Source organism: Metarhizium acridum (genome assembly GCF_019434415.1).
Source record: "Metarhizium acridum strain ARSEF 324 chromosome Unknown scaffold_13, whole genome shotgun sequence".
NCBI lineage: Eukaryota > Fungi > Ascomycota > Sordariomycetes > Hypocreales > Clavicipitaceae > Metarhizium > Metarhizium acridum.
Window position 1 is genome coordinate 3,125,382 of NW_027094016.1, and position 22,045 is coordinate 3,147,426.

The 22,045-nt window shown below is 51.6% G+C and overlaps 7 protein-coding genes across 8 annotated transcripts; 3 read left to right on the top strand and 4 right to left on the bottom strand.

Moving 5' to 3' along the window:
* Nucleotides 1-1,792: 1,792 nt before the first annotated feature.
* Nucleotides 1,793-3,147, bottom strand: J3458_003590 (uncharacterized protein). Its single transcript, XM_007808676.2, has 2 exons — nt 2,835-3,147; nt 1,793-2,744 (listed from the first exon to the last, which is right to left on the bottom strand). Exons 1-2 carry the CDS (start codon nt 3,044-3,046, stop codon nt 1,991-1,993), a joined length of 966 nt encoding a protein of 321 aa, XP_007806867.2. The 5' UTR covers nt 3,047-3,147; the 3' UTR covers nt 1,793-1,990.
* A 1,328-nt stretch (nt 3,148-4,475) lies between these two features.
* Nucleotides 4,476-5,614, top strand: J3458_003591 (uncharacterized protein; the record flags this gene model as incomplete). Its single annotated transcript, XM_066117847.1, has 2 exons — nt 4,476-5,186; nt 5,324-5,614. The coding sequence occupies 2 exons, from the start codon at nt 4,476-4,478 to the stop codon at nt 5,612-5,614; spliced, it is 1,002 nt and encodes a 333-aa protein (XP_065977639.1).
* Nucleotides 5,615-6,991: 1,377 nt separating this feature from the next.
* On the top strand, nt 6,992-7,342 carry J3458_003592 (uncharacterized protein; the record flags this gene model as incomplete). The annotated part of the gene is made up of 1 exon (XM_066117848.1): nt 6,992-7,342. One exon carries the CDS (start codon nt 6,992-6,994, stop codon nt 7,340-7,342), a length of 351 nt encoding a protein of 116 aa, XP_065977640.1.
* A 253-nt stretch (nt 7,343-7,595) lies between these two features.
* On the top strand, nt 7,596-12,999 carry J3458_003593 (uncharacterized protein). Its single transcript, XM_007808675.2, has 2 exons — nt 7,596-8,821; nt 8,906-12,999. The coding sequence occupies exons 1-2, from the start codon at nt 8,195-8,197 to the stop codon at nt 12,866-12,868; spliced, it is 4,590 nt and encodes a 1,529-aa protein (XP_007806866.2). The 5' UTR covers nt 7,596-8,194; the 3' UTR covers nt 12,869-12,999.
* Nucleotides 13,000-13,635: 636 nt separating this feature from the next.
* J3458_003594 (uncharacterized protein) lies at nt 13,636-14,150 on the bottom strand (the record flags this gene model as incomplete). Its single annotated transcript, XM_007808674.2, has 3 exons — nt 13,636-13,692; nt 13,760-13,883; nt 13,984-14,150. 3 exons carry the CDS (start codon nt 14,148-14,150, stop codon nt 13,636-13,638), a joined length of 348 nt encoding a protein of 115 aa, XP_007806865.2.
* A 1,325-nt stretch (nt 14,151-15,475) lies between these two features.
* Nucleotides 15,476-16,761, bottom strand: J3458_003595 (uncharacterized protein). Its single transcript, XM_066117849.1, has one exon. The coding sequence runs from the start codon at nt 16,690-16,692 to the stop codon at nt 15,565-15,567; it is 1,128 nt and encodes a 375-aa protein (XP_065977641.1). The 5' UTR covers nt 16,693-16,761; the 3' UTR covers nt 15,476-15,564.
* An 864-nt stretch (nt 16,762-17,625) lies between these two features.
* J3458_003596 (uncharacterized protein) lies at nt 17,626-21,912 on the bottom strand. 2 transcript variants are annotated; one of them, XM_007808672.2, is made up of 2 exons: nt 18,640-21,912; nt 17,626-18,558 (listed from the first exon to the last, which is right to left on the bottom strand). In XM_007808672.2, exons 1-2 carry the CDS (start codon nt 20,540-20,542, stop codon nt 17,732-17,734), a joined length of 2,730 nt encoding a protein of 909 aa, XP_007806863.2. In that variant the 5' UTR covers nt 20,543-21,912; the 3' UTR covers nt 17,626-17,731. The 2 variants fall into 2 exon arrangements, with proteins under 2 accessions (XP_007806863.2, XP_065977642.1); XM_066117850.1 differs by having other exon boundaries at nt 17,626-21,054.
* Between the last annotated feature and the right edge of the window lie 133 nt (nt 21,913-22,045).

Genomic DNA, 22,045 nt, shown 5'->3' on the forward strand with positions numbered 1-22,045 from the left:
CGGCTGAGGCGAAGGGTCTGGTAGGTGCTTTGCGTTGGAGCAGGCTCCGTAGTGGCGCCTGGGGCCACATGGCGGCAAAGTCGGGCCTAGAGCCAGGGGCCAGTCCGCCAAGCGTCGGCCAGGTGTCGGCCAGTGTCAGCCCAAGCCTGCCAGCTTAAAGTCATCATCTAGAGTCCGAAGACACCGTGGTTGCTCTGCACCGAAGCCGCCGGCAGGTGCAGGTAGTAAGAGGAAGAGGATCACGATGAAGTGCAGGGCAGGTGCAGGCGCTGCCACTTTGCGGAGTTGCGTGTGGTTGGTCACCCAGTGGAAGGTAACAACTGGTTGCTGGACCGCCCGTAGGGCTACTCTACTCCGTACCTTACCTACTTAAGTACCTAGGTACCTGAACTCTGGCAATGGTTACCTGATCACACACAGGAGGAGTTCTACAGTGGTAAGTTCTGGGTACTTGAGTGCTTACACATGTCGTTACCTCCAGCATCTTCATCCCGGCTCATCCACACAATTGCTGTCTGGAGGATGCCGCCCGTCAGCTTCCCACTAAGCGCTCCATTGGTCCCCTCCAGTTGCCCGGGGCCAGGTATTGTATGTACTACTACATGCACGACAGCGTGCCCAGCCAGCACTGCCCCCTCAAACGTGGAGCAGCCCAACATTGAAGGCTCCTCTACCGGCTTCTACTGCAGTATGCCATTTCACGGAGCCATGAAGCGTCACAACTCAGAAACCGGACGTTCAGCGGCGCAGCTCCTGAGTCGGCGCGCCCCCAGGTTTTTTGCTTCCAGTCCATACCAAAGATGGACTAGCGCCAGGGCCTTGCCTCTGCCGGGCCTAGCGTCCGCCACTGGTTGAGTTGGTTCTCCGCGTGTCACCGTGCGTTGTCGATGTCTATATTTCGGGGTTTTTGGCAATGTGCAGGTCATACATATTTGCAAACAAAACAACAGTCGGCAAGAGGCCAGAGCTGGGCAAAGCTGGGCAGGTAAGGCAGGCTTCCAAATGTACATACGCATTTTATACCGACTCCTAGTCGTGCTTGGGCTATAATGTCCTTGGCGTACTTGTTCTTTGGGCTTGTCTTTTTCTCTTCGCTGTCCCTTTCTCCTTTGCTTTTATTTTTCTTTTTCCTTTCCGTCTTTCCTTTCCTTTCCTTTTTTTTTTTTACTGCAGAAAAGGCATGTCATTTCCGATTGGTTGTATTGCAATCTTCGAGACAAAAAGTATGTCGGCAAATGATCAACGGCTCCAGTTTGTACGCTGCGTGCTTGGAATGTCAAGCTATCCGTTATTGGCGAGAATACTCCCGTTTTTTGAGCTTGAAAAGAAGTTGGTTCTAATCATGGGCGGTTCTGAGGCAATACTACACGCCACGCCTCAATGATTTTACTCTCCATCAATGTCACCACCATATGAAGCATGATTCCACACCTGGAAGGCAAATATGCTACATGCGTAAAATGTGAAAATATGAGCCTCTGGTATTTTTTCGAGAGACTAGTCGCATTTCCATTCAGCTCCTTGGAGTGTCAGTCCGCCGATAACGGAGTATACCAAGACCTGCTCCGTCTTCACGACAAAAGGACATATTTATTGAGCGACTACATTTGATCGCGTCCAGGCGGCGTCGTTGTCGTAGTGAGCTTTTTGCCCGCGGCAGCTACTGCGGATCAGTCGCGCTTAGAAAGCATCATCTTAGAGAACCTCGTTGTCAGGTATTTGTGTCACTCTACAGGGTATTTTTATACATCGTATACTAGGGCATAGACATACACTCAGTACAAGATTTACACAACACCTCTGACACTCACGGCGACCCCGCGTCCGATATTGAGATTAGTCACGGGATTGATCCTCTTTATTAACTGCTCAGTACGGACAATCTGATGAGATGTTGTGCTGATCCTCCAAGGTGACGCAATGTTAATTATTACTTCTCCCTTGTAAACGTTAGGTAATGATTGAGTGGGAAAGAAAGTGAAAAAAAGCATCAAAGCCCGTCACCCGGCGCCCAAAACTTCATCCACCTTTGATCCAAATCGCTTCCTTCGCGGTAAAATCTTAAGTCGGTACTCAGACGGATTCTACCGTCGGTGTCTTCGTTCAATGAACTCGTGTGAATCATATACGGGTCGTGGAATACCACATCCCCGGCTTCGTAATTGGTCACGAGCCACCGCTGGTGTTTGTGCTGCGCACCAAACTCAGCAGCATTCTGTGATAGCTGTCCATACTTTTCCATATTGACATTGAACGCGCTAATCCTCTCTTCTGGAGTCAATTCGGCTGCTCTGCGAGTGAAATCCTCCTCGATAGATCTGCCTAGACCCACAGAGTCAGCAAGATACATCAGTCCGCCTCCATTTTGTGAAACGTCTCCGATGGGAACCCATGCGGTGAGGAAGAAGGCCTCGCCGCCTCTAAGGAATAGTTTGTCGTAATGCACCGCTGTGCTTAGTGCGCCGGGGACGTTGTGACGAAGCATTGTGCGCTGGAGGAGGACTTCGTTGTCCCACCCCATTAAGTTCCTGATAAAACTCCGTAGGTCGGTGTGTGCCACAAAGTTGAGATATTCCGGTGCTTTGTGTGCGTCGGTCATTGTTGTGACCTGTAAATCTGTGGGAGGGAGTTCGCCGGCACCGATGCCGCCGTGGGCTTGGGGTGATTGGTTCGAGTTGAATATGCCGGCTTCCGCTGATGTTCCCGGTTCCAGGATTCCGGTCGGAGCATATCGAGTGAAATATCTTTATGGGGTGTCAGCAGTTACCATGGAAGTTTTAATCCTTACATGATCTAACGGGTTACTACAAGATATACCTGTGGTGTACACTCACTCGGATCGGACTTTTAACACATCTTCCCTTGGAATCAAACTCTTCACGAATAAATAACCATCTTCTTTCAGCCTCTTGCGCATTTCAGGAATAGAAGTGTCCTTCGATGTTGGTCTGAGCCAGCCTAAGTTTTCCTGCGCAACCTTTCCTTCGTTGGACCCTACTGGGATAGGAAGTTCATGCGAGCGCAGGGTCACGGCGGCTGCGGCCATCGTGAAAAGAGTCACTATAGATCTGAGACAAATCCATGCTATCGAACAACCATTTTTTTTGCAGTTGGGTGCTATATAATATATTGTCCTACAACTTGACAATGAAAGAGGGGTTGGTGCCGAAAACGGCGACAGGCGTTCGCTTGAATCTCACGGTATTTGCCCACCCCGCAGAGGGTGACCATCACTTCAGAAGATAATAGACCGATTTAACCGAAGGGGTCATTTTGTATCGTCTTCTGTATTCATATTTGAGCACCTGTGCCTTGTTAGTCGCGGGAGTTGGACATTGGCCGTATTCACAGAACCTTCAGGCGTCAACAACTCAACATACTCACCCCCACAACTTGCGTTGGATTCATTCTTTAAAAAAAGGATCCGTAATCGGTCGATCACAGAATATTTGGTATTTTGCCATGAGAAGTTGCTAAATGGCTACTTACCTGCCGTATGACTGTATCACCATGTCCTCCCGTAGCTTGCCAACCATGATTCACGAACCTTAATACCATGTACGACACTTCATGCATCAACCACGCTATTGTGATGCACATCATCCTGCATTTTCCGATTCGGAGGATGAGCAACGGTCCAGAAACGATGGCGTTCGCTGGCGCTTTTGACCAGAGCTGAAGAGAATTACAGCAGCTTGCTCTGCTGTTGTCATCCCGAGCTCCACGCGGTTGACTTGGAGATAGCAAGTTGCAGATGTCCAACCGCTTGTACACAGCAGACGCCATGTTTCCTTGGTAGCCGAAAGCACAAATGGATGACAATTGGTCTGCCGAAATCCTAAAGCCGTCAACCAAGGCCCTTGCTATGACTAGAGGAGCGCTCGAATACGAGAGTGCAACCACATGTACCCAAGATCGTCGATCGCACAGGGAGTACATGCCAAAAGCATGAACCGCCATTTCGGATGATGGACCTCATTTTTGGTATGACAGAAAACGTTGGCCGACATATTTGGGGCCAGACATGAGATGTGAGCGGCGTCGCCGTCGTCAGCAATACGTGGCAATGCATTTGTCGCGATGGGATGGAATTATTTGAGACCGGATTCTCCAGGCTGCGGACTGATATTGACTATCATGAAATGAAAGTAGCAGGTGCTCCGACAGTTTTTTTGTTTGCATTGATGTAAACTGGTGGGATTGCTCCTTCCTCCCTGACACTGCTCCCCCGTTGCCAGCTGTTGAGCACCCGGCGGCATCTCTAGAATTCCTTCTCTTCCCCCATCCACACAATACCCTCCCTTTGGTTCGTCTTTGGTGGCATACATTCCCCCAAACTGGGATCTTCTTGGAAGTAATTTTGTATCAACTTTTTTTGGACTTGTTCAGTTTGATTCTTCTGTAGTATGGCGATTGCAGTATCGACCTTCTATACGCCTCGGGCCTCTGTCGACGGCTTTCAACCAACAATTCCAATGCCTCCAATTGTTGGGAAGCACACCAACAGTTTCAAGTTTTCCCATTTCAGCACGTACGCTGGACAGGTTTACGATGGGCTTAGCCGGCGACGAACCCAGATTAAGTCTCTGCTGTCCAACGAGGATATCGAGAACAAAGCTCAGGTTTCGCAGGGCTTCTTGCACAGGCGTATAGACGAGATCCCGCCTAGCTCAATTAATCACATTTCTGATATGCCTGATATCGAAACCGAGAAAGATATACGTCCTCGATCTCCCTTCCGTAAATGGATGGCCTCCATGCAGAAACGAAACAAACATGGCCTCTCATCACGCCAGTTACCAACCCGTGATCTGCCATATTGGCTTTGGGGTACCGGTGAAGGGCAGAGTACGTCACCGCCGTGCTACTCGATTCGGGCCAAAACCTCATCCGGCTCTTCGTTCAACTTTGTTTCTGCAGTTCGAAGCGCCAGTGTTAGTTTGGCGGAGCTCAGTACCATGACAAGATCAAAAGCCAACACCGCAATCTCCAGATGTGCCTCGCAGATTGATCATGGCACCGACGTACTGACGGCGGAACCAAAACAATCCGAGGATGTGTCTATTGACAGGCCAATAAAACTGGATCCTGACACTCTGGATCGGGCTGTGAAGCGCCGTCGTATATTAGATGAGCTAGTACAAACCGAACAAGACTATATCGGTGATATAAGGCTGCTTTTGAATGTATGGCAGAACACTGATGATACCGCAAGACATTCTAATGAGTCTACTAGGTTTATGTTACGATGCTAGTGTCGCTTCCTTCCCTATATCCTGGCTTACGGCAATCAGTCAACCAGAATCTCTCTGACATCTTACAGCTGCATGAAGAATTCTTGGACGAGCTTCAACGCGCCGTCTCACATTCGGGGGTCAAGGAATTTGGTCATGTCGAGTGTGCCACTGGAATACCAGAGCAACCGCTTCATGATCGGACGCAAGCCTTCTGTCGAAGCGGAGGAGTCAACGTTCACCGCGGTCGGTCAATCATGGAAACTTCTGAACTATGCGCAGAACCACAAGTTATTGTTGAAGTTTCCAAAATCTTTGAGAGACAGGTTAGTCGTCAAGTCACCACCCACACACGATGTAAGATCAGTGCATTTCTCTGATGACCATAGATGAGTCGTTTCTTTATATATAAAGAGTATGGCGCCAAGTATGAAATGATGATTCAAGAAACAGCTTCGGTCTATGATACATTGCCGGACTGGGATTGGAATCAGAAAGGGCTCGAGGCCTTGTCAGCTCTATTAAGCACGAGGAGCTGTGCACAGCGCACCACCAACAGGGCAGCTACTATGAAAGATCTTCTTGTGAAGGTGAGACCTATGTCAAAGACGAGGAAAGTGAAAGCAACACGTATTAACATGAGCGCCAGCCGATGCAAAGAATGTGCAGGTACCCTTTGATATTTGGAGAGCTCCTCAAATATACCCCCGTTGCTGATTGCCCGAACGCACACATGGCAGCTGAGAGCGTGTTAGCCCGTTTTCGGGAAGCAACCACAGAAATTAACCAGGTGACAAATGACCCTCAAATGAGGAACACCTTATCACGCTCCTGGTTACTGCAAGACCGACTCGTATTTCCAAACAGGGTAAGCTTCCTATGGCCAGCTTCTGAAAATAGGAGTAACCGTCAGATAGAGTTTCGATTCTGTTTCCAGAGATCGTGTACGATCTTTCGGTCATGTTCGCCTATGCGGAACCCTCCATGTCTGTTGGCAAACTCCAGATGGAGTTGATGGCCAATATTTGATATGTATACTTTACCCTGATGTTCTCTGCTTGGCATGTGCTGGGAAAGTAGATCCCATATATACTATAAGAGCTTGTATAAATGTGCATGAAGTCAAAATAGAGGAGGCAGATAACGGAAGAGGTGAGCGAAAAGTCTCAACATTCAAAATGGCCTACCTACAAAGCAGCTGATTGCGATCCCAACAATAGGTTTACAATGCCATACAGCTCCTTTCTCTTGGAAGCTCGTTTTTGAATGCCATCATCAGCTATTTGAAATTATTATGACAGCGTGTACCCCCAAAGAAGAAGTGGAATGGCGCGCACGATTATCTTCACCACTAGCACAATGCAAAATTGGAGTGGCAACCACGCTTACATTTCTGGACTTGAACATTAAAAGCCTTGGGGTAGTAACCGGCAAATCAGGTTAGTCTTTACTATTGGTCAATCTTGTAGGCGGAATTGACATAAAAGGAAACAGATCCTGGTGCCCGAAGACTGTCCATTCGGAGAGCTACCACTATATGTCCCAAGCCGGCTTTGTACCAGGTAATCATCAAAAACACAAGCGGAGTTCGCCAAACCAGCGACCACGGTTCTACGTCGTTAAACATACATCGATCTCACTCGCTACTGGCTGCAAAGCCTCGAGTTTCTTTTCTCGCGCCACCTCGAAGCGAACGCGCGCGTTTAGAGGTTATTTTGGCTGATGTCTGGAGCCAAGAGATTCTGCCCTTTTCAGGCATGAGTGGTCGGTCGAGAAGTGAGCGTCTAGTTAGAACGTCAGCCTCAACGGTTATTAGGAAGCTGAGTGTGGCGAGTATTGCAAGCTCCTTTGCCAAGAGAGCTAGCGGACTGAGGCAGAGAATGTCACTCGAAGACACTTTCCGGCCAGTCGGGCCGCAGACGACACCTTTAGAAGTGGCAGACCCTGGATCCACGTCAAACTGGGGAAACGGGATGAGCGATTCAGAGAAGCATAAAAAAGCTTCGACAGCCGCCGCAAAGCGGTCGTGGTCGCAGGAGGAAATACAGGGAACGACGAAAAAGAGAAGTGGCATATCAGGTCATGGATTCCGAGGCATGTTCAGTTAAACTCTTGTACGATTGACCCTCAACAGACTTGAGGTATGACGATGGTATGCGATGGTCTTCGATATGATGCCCCTGACGAAGATACAGGGATTGGCCGGAATATAAATTGTATGGCGGAAAGTGCATAACACATAATGACATACTTTAGAAACTGAAGAACATAAAATAACAGAGGATGTAGTATGGTCATGACCATGAAAGAAAATTGGGAGAAAACAGTAAAGGCTGACAGCGTTTGGTGAAGTGGCGTAATGTTGTTGTGTCTTTGAGGGGTCGTGCATATGCGTACCTACTCGAGTACCTACTAGGTACGGAGGGAGTACTTATGTAGATGGGTCCTGGACGGCAATAAGTACAAGTCGCTTCGGGTTGGCACTCTGTACTCGGTACTCCAGTGCTGTATTCTTGCGCGAAGCACAAGGAGCACCTCAGTACTTGGACAGTCTGCGTCCTGGACTCCCAGGGTGGTTGTGCGACAACATGAGCCTTCAGAATGGCCTGCGGGTGGCCAATTGGTAGAAACGGCCACGACGAAAGCGACCGCAAAGTACTTCGTATTGCCCCATTACTAACCTTGCAATGTATGTCTTGGATGAGCTGGCCAAATTACACGATGTCGCGAGCTGGCACTTGCACCTAAACCCTTGCCGAACTGGCTGGTCTCCCTCTGGCTTGCTCCTGGCCCCGCAGCAATTGGACCTTGGAAGCTAGGGAAACAAGACCGGTAAGCGACCATCGCCGTTCTTCTCGTTGACAAGCTCTCCGGGGCGACAAAGCTCATCGTGTCTTTGTCGTGTTGCAGCATCATCCGTTTCTCTGGTGTGGGTTCTTTGGTATAACAAGGGGTGCATCATGGCATCGACTGGAGAAGTCCACACGCAGGATGGCAATGGGAGTGCTGCTGCTGCAGCGCCACCCAAGTCTGAGCCGTTGATACCCACCTTAATGAAGTCGGCAGTTGACCAAACCGTCAAAGCCGTCACAACTGTCGTCCAAACAGAGATCCGGGCACTCCCCAAGCAGATAGTTGCGGCCGTTGTTGCTCAGCAAGCTGCAGGTCCCGCAAAAACACCCAAGAAGGCCGTGTCGTCTACACCAGACGACGACCAAGCTCTATCCAAGTCTCAGCAGCTATGGAACGATGCATACGATGGCCTGGAAGATAGCGGTGCCACCTCTGGCATTGTGCAGTCATATGCGGAGACGTTGACGTTTGCCATTGCTGGCGGTGACGAAGGGAAGCCGGGGCCAGAGACGGCCACTTTGGCTGCTGATTTGAAGGACCCCGTCAAGCGGCAGGCACACATGCGAGATCTTGTGCAAAGGGGACGCGAGAAGTTTGCCGACGACTCGAAGCTGGCCCAGACTGTGGGGGATGTTGCTGGGTTTGTTCTCCAGGCTAGAGGAATCATCGACGTTGCCATCAAAAACGTTCCTCAAGCCGCCTTGCCATGGGCCGGTGTCTGTGTTGGACTGCAGGTGAGGACTACATGCCCAAGGCCATTGATCCGGTCTTGCCATCCGAGTCGCCATCGGGACCATTGAGACTAAACTTGTGAACAGATCCTTACTAATCCAGCGAAAGTCTCCCGAGAGAACCTCGCAGGGATCACCCATGTAGTCTCTCGCATGAATTGGTATTGTTCGCTGGTTGATCACCTTCTGGATGAGCGAAGTATCGTCGAAGGCAAGGAACCCGCTAGTGTGATCACGCAGCGCCTAGAAACCCTTGTGCTTGATCTTTACAAGAGCCTTTTGCTGTATCAGATGAAGAGCGTAAGCTCTTATTACAGGAATTCGGGCTTGACTTATCTTCGTGAACTCGCCGCATGGGACAAGTGGGAGTCGGACCTTAAGGCTATTACCACTGCAGAAGAAGCTCTGAGAGCTGCTTCTGTGCAGTACAATACCCAGAGCTCCCTCGAACGCCTATCTGAGCTGATGAAACATGGAGACAAGATGCAATCAACGCTTGGGAACATCCACCAAGATCTTCAGGATTTCATTTCTACCCAGAAGCAGAAGGTTGCCGATGACAAAGACTCTGCTTGTCTCCGAGACTTGTTCGTAATCGACCCGATGCGGGACCTTGAAAGGCTTGAAAGGAAGACGGACAAGCTAATTGATGTTGCATTTTCGTGGGTCATGGGTACTAAAGAGTATACATCGTTCTCGAATTGGCATGGTTTTGACTCCCGCCGTATGCTTTGGATTAAAGGAGGACCTGGAACAGGCAAGACAATGCTTTTGATGGGGATTGTCCGCGAAATCTCGACACAGTCAGCAGCGTTCGCGCCCAGCGCATCATACTATTTTTGTCAAGGCACCGGAGATCAGACGCGAAACAATGCTACCGCACTGTTTCGATCCTTACTTTGGATGCTGCTTATTCAACAACCTCGTCTTATCCAGCACTTGCGTGCCAAACATAAATACGCGGGATCCTCGTTGTTTACAGACTCGAACGCGTTCAGTGTAATGTCTGAAGCTTTTGAAAATATGCTGAAGGATCCGTCATTCACGCCTGCATACTTCGTTGTGGATGGCCTGGACGAGTGTGATGGGACTAAAGAAGATTTAATTCAACTCATTTACAGGTCTCTTAGTATTTCGCACAAGGTCAGATGGTTGATTTCTAGTAGACCAGAACTTGACTTGACGAACCCAGGTCTTGATGAGGCCCTGGTTGAGTTGGATGCACAAGAATTGGAAGGGCCAGTTCATGCATACATCACTTATAAACTGTCAGGTTTAAAAGAGAACCCTGGATACGATGACGAGGCCACTCTCGTGGAACTGTCCAACGAAATATGTGACAGAGCTGCAAATACATTTCTCTGGGCGGCGTTGGCATTCAGAGAACTTCAAGGTGTCGATGGGAAGAAGGCTATTGAGACAATCAAGAAGCTGCCCTCCGGTTTGCCAGACTTGTACAGTTACTTGATGGCTAAGATTGAAGCGCATCATGGCCTGAAAAGGGTCCGATGCAAAAATGTTATCGCGGCTGTATATCTTGCATATCGGCCGCTCACTCTGAAGGAGCTGGGGGTGGTGGCCGGACTTGGTTCTCCCATTAAACCTCTAGATATCGTAAAGGCCTGCGGTTCTCTTCTCAGCATGACAGGCAGAGTGGTCTCTTTGACCCATCAATCTGTTCGAGAATACTTGTGCCAGAAATATGGCAAGTTGCTGGAGCAAGGGGATGTTGTGCTGAGCCATCAGGATATCGCTAGCCGGTCCCTTGTAGAGATGCAACACACCCTGAAGCACAACATGTACCATTTGCCTGGAAATGGGTACTTCCCGAGGTTCCTAGGTGACGCAATCAACGGTTCTGATAACGATCCTTTGGCCGGTGTTGCCTACTCTGCGATATTCTGGATGCACCATTTGTGTAATGCTGGCGAGTCGGAGACTTCTGCAGAGCTTGTAACATCTGAGGAGGTCCTGGATTTCTTGAAGAAATTCTTTCTTCGCTGGATTGAAAGCCTGTCACTTCTCGGAAGCCTGTCTGAGGGGTTGAAAGCTATTCGCTTGCTCGCAGCACAGCCTCGCTTTGAATCTTCAGCGCTGTTAAACAAGTTTCTCAAGGACGCTGAGAGATTTCTTATCAGTCACAAATCCACCATCAAAGCGGCAGCCTTGCAGACCTACGGCACAGCGCTACTATTCGCTCGACCCGAAAGCAGTGTCCGAGTCTTTGGATGGGATGAGCGGCTTCCTTTCATTCGAAACATGGTCACCACGCAGCAGACCGGGGACTCCAACACGCGCACCCTTGATGGCCGCTATGGTGCAGTCACCGCAGTGGCCTTTTCTGAAGACGGAAGCTTCTTTTCAACAGGTACTGAGGGTTCTCTTACGGTGTGGAAGGTTGCAACCTGGATACCCATCTGCACGATTTTCCTCCCCGATTCGACCGGTGTGGCCGAAGAACTTAGTTTCTCTCCCGACTCCAAATCCGTGCTGGCGGTTTATGGTGATACTTTGCACATTTGCGACGTGGAAACAAAAACACAGATCCGGACCCTCGCACATCCCGAGAAGCGCAAAATTGCCTGTGCCAACTTCCAATCCGACAGCAAAGGGGTTGTGATGGTTCTTAGGGATGCCACAGTTCATGTGTGGGACGCAAAAACGGACAAGTTTGACCAGATATTCGCGGCGAAGGGTGAGACTAAGAGCATCATTGCTTTATCACCGAACAATAAGACTCTGGCTGTTTCGTTGCTGCAGAATTTGATTGGTATCTGGGACGTGTCCACCGGCTCGGGAGACAGCGCTCGAGTGCTGAAGCGCCATGACGAGGCATTCCGCGACTTCACATTCGCCGGTGACAGCAAGACGCTCGGGTCAGTTTCCATTGATGGCACCATCTGCCTGTGGGACATTGAGAGCGGCATCTGTACAAGAAGCTTCAGCCCTGGATGGAACAACTGGCCGACGATTGCATTGTCCCCAGATCTCCAAACCGTAGCAATGGGAGGCCTGGAGGATACAACTCGTCTGCTCGACATAAAAGACTGGAGTCAGCAGGAAGAAGCACAAAGTCACCATAGCCGGGTGACGGACGTGGTCGTTTCTCCTGATAAGACGGTCGCGGCAACAGCCTCCCACGACAAAGACATTCGCATATGGGATATTGAAAGCGGCGAGTGCTTGCAACGTCTCTGCGGCCATAAGGACGCCGTCCACTCTGTCGCCTTCTCACCAGACGGGCAGTCTTTGGCGTCGGCTTCGGGCGATAAGACCGTCCGGGTATGGGATCCGAAAACAGGTGAAGCTCGTCAGACTTTGAAAGGGCACACTGCAGCTGTCAAGTGCGTTGCATTCTCTCCGGACGGCAAGATGATTGCTTCATTTTCAGAAGACAAGACGGTCAGACTCTGGGCGGTTAAAACGAGTTCGAGTGTGCCGATCAAGGGCCAAAGCGAATCACAGTCATGCATTGCTTTCTCCAACGACAGCAAGACGCTGGCTTCTGTCAACAAGGATGGCGCTATCGCCTTGTGGGATACCGAGACCGGAAACCAAGTGCATGTGTTTGGTGTGGAGGAATCCGACTGCCCCATGGCGCTCGCCTTTTCCCCAGACGACTCGACGGTCATGATGGGGTCTGTCAATGGCTGGATCTACGCGCTGGACAAGGCATCCAACTCGAGACGACTGGTTCTTAGCCAGCAAGAGACCTTTTCTGACATGACATTCGCGGCTGATGGGGAGACTATCGTGACGACTGCGGGCTCCGTGCCGAGCAGCGCCTCTGGGCAGACATGGTTGAGCAAGAAGGCACCAGACAATACACTCTTTGTTTACAAGCCGGTAGCATTCCCGGGTATGGAGTCTGAGGCGAGACTGGGCGATGTGTGGATCGAGGGACGTGGTGTTTTGACGTTACTGCCGACCAGCTACACATCGAACGTGTTGGCTGTATGTGAAGACATTGTGATTTTGGGGCACGCGTCGGGCAAGGTAACATTTCTTTATTTTTACTTTCCCAAGAAACCTGATACCTATTCTGCATAGACTTGGAGGAGGGAGACACGAGGGTAACCGAACAGTAGTATGCAGTATTCACAAGTACATATGGCATAACGAGAGATTCAGATTGGGAAACATTGTCTCGCAAGCATAGATAATACTTAATGACGAAGAATAACTAGAAGATTTGGCAGTGGTAGATGTGAGCTGTGCTAGCATTGCTTTTTATGCGTTTTAAGTATTACTGCTTGGACGAGAGTCACTTTGCTTGGGCATCAAATTGTGCTCAGTTTCCCATGAAGGGCGGCATTAAACAGGCCACGAAAAGTATAGCACCACCTAAAATCAGTGGCCACCAAGGGACAGTCATATCTAGGCACACTTGTTAAAATTTGCCAAGTGCAGATGGCAGTGATGACAAGCCATGGATGGGAACAACCGCCGCATGCCCCAATAGGGAATCGGACCTTGCGCAAGAGAAGAGTTTAATGTCGGTATCAAGCACCATCACAGTTTGCGAGTCGGCCAATATACAGGATGTGCGGGCAACACGATCGTATTTGGATTGATCATATCTGGTGTCCGTAAAGCTCTGCTCAAACAGAGTTGCGTCGCCACCGCCGCCGGACATATTGACTGGGATGCGCTAGGGATCCCCCAAGGAAGAGCTATTTCAGTTTTTTTCTCTTTTCTATAAAAGTACAATTCGCACAAGTGCCAGTGGAATAAAAGGCGAGTGAAAAAAAAAGGACGAAGTGAAGATGATTCCATGCTTCCGTAGCTCATAACAACGCCTGCCTAAATGAATACGCTTAGTGAGTCTTCATGGAGCTCATGCTCTCGTTGGTAACGCCCTGTCGACCGGGCATCTGTACATGGAGTTAGTTTCTGCTTATGCGATGCGACAATTAGAGGGGGAGAAACCAGGGGGCGCACCTCCATGGTCTGCATGGCGCCGTCTTTGAGAATCTTCTTGATGACTTCGTCGTCGTCGTCGGTGCCGAATTCCGAGTACAGCACGTTCTTGGGCGCCGCGTCGTACGTGCCCTGCGCGCCTTGTCTGCAAAGAGCCGGTCAGTAGGCAGCTCCTCAACGCTCGGGGATGCTGTCTGCCAAGGGGACGACATGACAAGTGATGGGGAAAATGTGTATGTGTGTACCTGTGGGTAAGGAAGATCTTAAACGACGACACGAATTGCGCCAGGGGGATGGACGTGTCCCCCTTCAGCCACTTGTTGCACTGGTCCACGTCCTCGACGAAGACGAGGAAGTCGTCGATGGAGCCCTTGTAGTGGACCTTGGTCTGCGTGCTCTCGCCTCGAGTCATTTTTGTTTCTTTGAGGAGGGTGATCAGAGAGAAACTTTGTGAGCTTGGGCAGGTGCGGGGTTGGTGTCGCGTGAGCTGAGCTCCGGGTGTTTTGTGTTGCTTTTTTCAACCTGAGGAAGAAGGTGTTGTTGATGGAGGGTTGACTTGATCGAGTCAACTTTGGCAAGTTTTGTTGTTGATTTTGATGGAACGATGGAAAAACGGGAAATTGAGGAGAAGGGGGAAAAGGCAGGATGGAAAGATGCGAGAGGACGGGCTTAATAAAGTTTGCCCGGATGCCGGAGTGGCAGCTGTCATTTCATGCACTCGCGGGATTTCAGAATGGCGGTACTCGGTATGACGACTGGAGAGCTTCCTGCGGGTGGGAAGACGAGAGCTTGGGGGTAGCTACGTCATTGGCGTTTTGTGGGGTGTACTTGCTTGCGACGTCTAAATCGTTGACGTTTTGGGGGCCCACACAGGTAGTGGGATTGTTGCGAGGGGTCAAGGACTGAGGGGCACGGGCCACTAGTGCCGTGTGGACTGTGAAGGGAAGGTGCGACGGCGTGGAATAGATGAATTGAAAGATGGGAAATTCCAAGAGCATGTGGAATTGTATTTGCGGGAGCTTTTTTTCTTTTCTTTTTTTTTCTGACTCTTATTCTTCTAATTTTGGGTAGTCTATTGACATTCTTGCCTTTGCTTCGATTGCTTCGATTTTTGCACATGGAATGGCAGGATGGGAAATGCACGCGCTCTGCAACTCCCTGCTGAGACAAGGTACAGAAAGTGGCTCCCGTTACGCAAAATCGGCAACCTGGCGTGCCGCAGTGAGCTTGCTTGCCAAGGTTGTGCCCGCAATAGTATTACTTCATCGTTAGGTCTTCTACCTTGTTCTGTCTGGTGGGTAAGCGTGGGTATATGATGTGGTATGCTTGGCGGCAGTGCCAGGCTGGTGCTGGCGTGATGCTCTGACTTGATGGAACAACATGTACTTAGGACGTTTGTACCTGGCAGTGTCAAGTTTGAGAACTGCATCCCCTACTTTGAAAAACTGAGATTGACATTAAAATTAAAATCATAGAAAAATTGGCACGGACACAATGCATTGTTGGCATGGGGAGGCTATGTCTGGCGCTAGACGTAGATGCAGGACAGGACAGAGTTGGTACAAGTCCGATATTCATATGCCTCCGTGTGCACCATGTCAAACAGTCGCTGCGGCAATATGGCTGCGATTACCCAATCGAAGTGGTGTGAAGAACCAGATATACTCACTTTATTTAAAGTAATTAGACCTTAATGAATAGACTTTACTTACTTTCTAGAGATCAAGAGAGGTATCATTTGTCTACAAAAAGAAGAAGTGGAATGGTAACCCGCCTGCCAAAACGCCATGTAACCCTAACCCAAGGCCAACAAATGCTCACCAACCTCACTTCAACTCCTCATAGTCGGGCAGTGCCCACGCATCACCCCGATAGCCAGCAACCAGCCCCAGCAACCTGTCCATCCTCACCGCCGACGCAAACCACGCAGCCCAATACAGCAGCCGAACCTGCCACGCCGTCCACCGCACGCCGTCCGAGAACCCCTCGCCGTCCATGCCCTGCTGTATCTTGTCCGCGAGCGGCCTCAACGTGCGCTCATACGCGTCCAGCGCCGTCCTCACGCCCTCGCCCTGGGACGAAGCACCATCTACACCCTCGGCGAGACCCTCGCTCCCCCGCCCGACGTGTCGTCCAATCTCGCCCGCAAGCACATAGGCCCCAATCAAGGCCGCCGACGTCCCCAGCCCGCTCGCAGACGAGCTGTAGCCCGCGTCGCCCACGAGCGTGACCCGGCCGCGCGACCACGTCTCCAACTTGACCAGCCCCTGCGACTCGCAGTAGAAGTCGTCGCTCTCAAGCATCGCATCCAGCAGCTCGTCCGTCCGCCATCCCGCGCCGCGGAACTCGTCCTCAAACGCCCTCTTCTCGCCCTGCACGTCCCCCCTCTCCACGAGCCCCAGACGCTCCGAGACGTGCTTGCTGCTCAGATACACCTGCAGCTGGTGCGCGTTGCTCCTCCTCGTGAGCACGAACCTGCCCCCGGGGGCAACATACGCCGTCGCAACATACGCCGCCGCCTCGCCCTCCCCAACCGGCTTCGGTATCCGCAGGTACGCAATATTCTCGCCCAGAGCGCGGAAACACCTCTCCTCCGCGTCAAACATCATCCTCCGCGTGCGGGAGCGCAAGCCATCCGCACCGACGACGAGGTCGAACTCGCCCACGCTTCCATCCGCAAGCCGCACCTCGACGCCTGCCGCGCCCTCGGCGTCCTCGTAGCTATCAATCCACGTGCCAAAGACGTACTTGACCCTGTCCCTCGTAGCGTCGTACATGATGCGACACAGGTCGCCGTGCATGATTTCGTATTCCGAAGTGAAGCTCTGCGACCCCTTGCCCGAGGTATTCGCCCCGAAAAACGCCCACCGCGCGCCGTGCGCGTCGACAACCTCGACGCCCTGCTCCGGCGCGCAGTTGGCCCGGAACTCGGCCTCGAGCCCCATGCGCTTCATGACGGCGATGCCGTGCCCGCGCAGGTCCAGCTGGAGCCCGTTTACGCGGAGCCCCGGGAACCGCTCGACCACGGTGACGGCGTGGCCCAGCTTGGAGAGCCAGAACGCGAGCGCTATGCCCGCGATGCCCGCGCCGCTGATGAGGATCCTGAGCCGGCCCATGGTCTGCTGGGCCTCTAGCGGACGTGAATCGTGTCAAGTGTTTGTGCAAAGCTGGACGTCACCAACGACAGAGACAACGGGTGGCAATGGTGAGTAAATTTAAGCCTGACGGGCCGTCAATCTCCCCCCTTGGTATTTGCAGACACGCAGCCAGTTAGTCGTAGATGAATGCAAGAGCGGTTCCGAGAGACCTCGACTCATCCCCCAGCTGGGAAAGGATGGTGACGTCGTCACGGAGATGAGGCAAGTTGGATCCCTAGCGTGCACGCCCAAGGCCGTTGTGCATCTTCACCTTTACAGAAGCTGCAACTCTTATCATTTCCCCCCCGAACAATTTTCCGAAAGGGAAAAGGAAGAAATAAGAAACAAAATAGTTTCAAGCTGACACAGGGGATGAAAGATGCTGCATGACTTTAGACTGGACGCACCGATATTTTGGGCTCATGAAGCTCATCTTTTGGGACGTCGGGAGTTGCTTGGCTCCCGGTGCCGATACGTCTCCACTTCGGGTCCGATACCCGGCCAGTCATCTCCGGCCTTGCAATTTATACAGTGTACGAGGCGGCCAGGTTCACCTGGGGGCAAGAAGCACCATTACTACCATTATTGAACGTCGGCGCCATGTCTTGCAGGATTGTAGACCTACTGATTCACAACAGGCCAACTATGATTGCCCTAGACTACTGCGTGGACCCAGGAAGGAACCACGGAACTGAGAGCCTGAGCCGTACATCACTAATATCGGATTGCAAGAGAAAAAAAAAAATCTTTGACAATGAATCACTTAATATATTCAGTTTTAAATGTAGCCTAAAATCACGCCATCATAAATATGCCTGGTTTTACACGCGACGCCGTCTCCTAACCACATGCAACATTACAAATGGTTGCGTTTTCGCTTCTGTGTCGTGGCGGGAGGGGTCTGCTTCTTCTTATAAACAGACAGCCTGTTGCTAGCACCGCAGTACTCTGTGTCACTACCACCGCAGAGCATTCTGCATTCAGTGGCGGGGGCAACAGCCGAGGAAGCATCAAGAGCGTTACCGCAGTAGCACTCTCGGCCATACTCGGTACCAAAGTACGTAAAGTCCTTGCAGTACGTGGCACACACTTCATTGGTCATGTTATCCTGCGCCAGCGCCGAGCCGGCCAGGGCTCTCCTGTTGTTGCCCTCAGTTTGGCAGCCGACGAGGACATAATTGCCAACAGCTGCAGGCTGCTCGGGGTTACCAGTGGTAACGTTGGGGTTCTGGTAAAGCTCCAAGCGGCTGCTAGCACCACAGTACTCGTACTTATCACCAGAGCAAGGCATGTTACATTCCTCAAGAGGCGCCGTCTTGCTGCTATCAGCGAGGAAGCTGCCGCAGTAACATTCACTGCCGTACTCGGTGCCGAAATACTTGAAAGACTTGCAGAAGGTAGCACAAGCTTCATTGGTCATCTTGTCACTGGTAGTGGCCGCTTGTGCAAGTGCCCTGGCGCCGTTGCCCTCTGTCCAACAGCCGACCATAGTGTACGGGGCCACAGTGGGCTTGTGACTGAGAGTGGCAGTAGGAGTCGGCGTAACGGGTGCGCTCGTCGTCGAGTACAGCTCGAGACGGTTGCCGGCGCCGCAATACGCGCTAGGGTCTCCGCCGCAGGCCATGTTGCATTCAATGAGGGCAGCAGCCGCACTGGTCTTGTCAAGAGCATTTCCGCAGTAGCCTAAATCTCCAGTCAGATACCCGCATTCGAAATAAATTTTCAAGACCAAAATGAGATGGGCTTTCTAGGTTGGAAGCTTACATTCACGACCATACTCGGTACCCCAGTATACATAAGCTTTACAGTAGTCGGCGCACTTCTCAAGGGTCATGGTGTCGTTGGCGAAAGAGATGCCAGCCAGCGCTCGGACGCCGACGCCCTCGGTCCAGCAGGAGACATGAGTATAGCCGCCAACAGTGGCACGGTGGGTAGGGGTAACGGGCGCCACTATCGAGTTTGTGGTTGTGGTCGTGGCCGTGGAACCGGGAGTTGTCGTGGTGGTGGTCGTGGTGGCGGTTGTGGTGGTGGTCGAGTTAACCGGAGGGTCAACACCATCGCAGGCCCCAGGGTTGGGGAACGCGGTGCAGGTTCCGCCAATATCAGTAATAGCCTTAAAGGTGTCGGCTTTGCTTCCAGAAACAACATCAACACGAGACTGGTAAGGCATGCCACCGGGGATGGTGTACTGGCCCGAGAAAAGGGTGTACTTGCCAAGACAGGCGCCTTTCTGGAGAGGGACAGTGGCATTGTTCAAGAGGGCGACGGGGCTGTTGGTCTGCGGGGTTTTGTAGGTAATGCTAGCCTGGGCACCATTGCTGGCAACATCATTGCGGACAGCAGCAACCACGGTAAGGGCGCCAGAGCTGCCAGTGACACAGCTCTGAGGGGCCTGGAACAAGATATCATCCTGGAGAGGATAGCCACTGCCGTTGTTGTCGTAGGCTTTACTCGTTCCATCGGCATTGTTCACGGTAACTGTGAAGGACGAGATACCCGATGCAGCAGGAATGACGGCCTCGATGGGGTAAAAGTTGAAGTTGTCGTCGAAGCCTTGCGCAACCCCCTGAACCGTGCTCGTGATGGTGCAAGAGCTCGCACCACAGTTTGCATTGCCCTTGCGGTCCTTGTAAGTGATGGCCACGTTCTTGATGCTGTCCTTGGCAAGACCAGTAGTCTTGACGCGAATGTACCCGGTAAATTGAAGACCAGTGCCGCCGTTAGTCAGAGTAAGCTGCAGGTTGACAGGCTTGACGGTGTAGGGGACAATTGGGTCGGTAAGGGTGACGGTTGGAGGAACCACCTCAATCATCTTTTGAAGGACCTTTTGGCAGACGGCCCTGAAGTTGTTGGCGTCAGTCAAAGTCTCCATGGTCTTGTTTCCGTCGACATTATAGACCTTGAAGTCCGAGTTCTTGTGAATCTTGACGGAGGGGCCAACGACGAGCATGTTAGAGGTGTTTCCAGAGAGGTATTCGGTAACGACCTTGTTGTCAAAGACGGCATCAGTAGTATCGAGTGCTACGTTGCCACTGACTACACCAGTGGCTGGCATGAGATCGGGGAATTCGTCTTGGTGAACGCCACCAAGCGTGTGGCCGCAGGCCGTAGCCTGAATCATTTCCTCAGTGGTGAACCCCATGCGTTCAAACTGCTGTTGGAACATGGTTGCTGAGTTCTGAGGCTGGGGAACACCCAAGGAGCCGGCGACGGTAGCATCTTTACGTCCGGCGCGAATTGGAATGATTGGGCCGCCGCATGAACGAACAGACATATAGACCCCCATGGCAATCAAGTCGGAGAGACTAGAACGGGAGGTGACATAAGGCCCCATGAAATTCATGGTCGTTCTATGGCCTGGACCTGTGTTTTCACCATTATCCAACTCATACTGCAGGGAACCGTCAAGACCACCAGTCTTGAAGAAGGTGTTGGCCGTTGACATGTCGTGGAAGGCGGCCCGTAACCACTCTGCAGCATTGCGGCGACCGGGACCTGAGGCTTCGTTGGTGCACGGGTTGACAGTATCAGCAAATTTGCGAGCCCGGAAAGAGTTGATTTGATACATAATCTCCTCTAGTTCGTCAATGCTAGAGGGCCAGGTCGGATCAGCCAAGGCTGAACCGGGCAGGCTGAGAAGGCCCAGCAACACGGGTGAGGTCTTCATGTTGATGAGTTCTTCGAGACTATCGAGGACTTTCAAGTATCGATTCCGCAATCCGACAAGAGAGGGCTGTTTCCCGTTGGCCAAAGCTCGCGAACCCGCGGCCTCTGCTCCGTAGAATCACAGAAACTGACGGCCAGAGCCAAAGCAAAAAGGGCAAAAGCAGGGTGATGATAACCAACACCAACAATGTCGTTGAGCGCCTACAAACGAAGGACAGCGATCGTCAAAACATGACCGGAAGGCGAGGACGCAGCAGATTTATGAACTTCCAAAAAACACACCACAAAAAGAAAAGCTGAATACACATTGAGGCATGGAGGAGTACGAAAAAGCGGCCGGGCATGGCCCGATGTCTCTATGCAATGCATATTGAAAATCGGTCACGGAGCCAAGGGCCATGGCGGCGCGGTCCAGGCGCCCACCCAGGCCTCAGACTGCAAGCTCTCACAAGAAACGAAAAGGCGCCCTGCACGCTTCGCGAAATAACAGACGTCCAAGAGTGGAGGCAGTTGTACCAATTGGCAATGTGTCATTGCTCAACCGCAGCCTAGTCTAGTTGGAATGGGCCTCGTATTTTTGGCGGCGTTTGCATTAGTCGCCCAGGGGTCGTGGCGTCTGGTGCCGGATTATCCAATATACAACCATTCGCTGCCGCTCAGCCGCAGTCCCGAACATCCCTGCTGCTTTCATTGTCGGGCTGCAGTTCCACGACGTGGTCAGCCCAGCTAGACAGACAATGAATGGGTAGCTAACCGATGACCGTACAACCTCAGTAGGCTCGCTCTGTAGGGGTAACAAATTGCTAGATGTTGTTCCTCGCCGTTTTCAAGGAAGCGGATGGATGTCATCGAGTCGTCTTGGCTGCCAATAGATTGGATACAGACCGTTTATGATTTGTCTGGGCCCAAGCACTACGGACGGCCATGCTGGATCACGCTGAACCACAACTGATGATACTGCCAGTTTGTGGCTCCCAAGATATTGCATCCAAGTAATGAGTGATGTTGATGCTGCGTGCCTTCGCCTGCAGTTGACTGGCTTGGCGCTGCTGTGTTCTGCAAGCTGCAAGAACATCAGCAACACCATGTTAACGCAGGTGAGCTGCGTACAGACTTGGCACGGGGTTCTGTTGCTTTGTCCATATTATCACCGCTTCCTGGATTCAGTTGCATGTGTGCACCATGGGATAGAAGTCGTCTGCTGGATCAGGGTTGTTAGCGAATGGTGTACGGGTTGTGCTACCCATGGGGATGCAGAGCAGGTCACGGTGCTGACATAGTCCAACACAATATTCTCCGCAGGGTGCAAAACGTGCGAGACGTTTAACAAAGGACAAATCTGATGGTGCGCACGACGGCCCTAGTTCGTCTTCCCTTGCTCGTCCAATTCCACCACCCGATCCACCCACTTGCCACGATTTTGGCGTGGTTGGATGCAACGTGGGCGTTGAGTGCCTGCGAGGTTCCGGGTTTTGATCCGGTCTTCTGGCGCACTAGTCCAGTT

Excerpts from the sequence above, each read along its gene's own strand:
- J3458_003590 (XM_007808676.2), bottom strand. The coding sequence starts at position 3,046 with ATGGCCGCAGCCGCCGTGACCCTGCGCTCGCATGAACTTCCTATCCCA. Across the intron at positions 2,745-2,834 it reads GTGTTAAAAGTCCGATCCGA|ATATTTCACTCGATATGCTC; the intron begins GTGAGTGTACAC and ends CACCCCATAAAG.
- J3458_003593 (XM_007808675.2), top strand. The coding sequence starts at position 8,195 with ATGGCATCGACTGGAGAAGTCCACACGCAGGATGGCAATGGGAGTGCT. Across the intron at positions 8,822-8,905 it reads GTGTCTGTGTTGGACTGCAG|ATCCTTACTAATCCAGCGAA; the intron begins GTGAGGACTACA and ends ACTTGTGAACAG.
- J3458_003596 (XM_007808672.2), bottom strand. The coding sequence starts at position 20,542 with ATGAAGACCTCACCCGTGTTGCTGGGCCTTCTCAGCCTGCCCGGTTCA. Across the intron at positions 18,559-18,639 it reads TACCGAGTATGGTCGTGAAT|GCTACTGCGGAAATGCTCTT; the intron begins GTAAGCTTCCAA and ends CTGGAGATTTAG.
- J3458_003595 (XM_066117849.1), bottom strand. The coding sequence starts at position 16,692 with ATGAAGCGCATGGGGCTCGAGGCCGAGTTCCGGGCCAACTGCGCGCCG.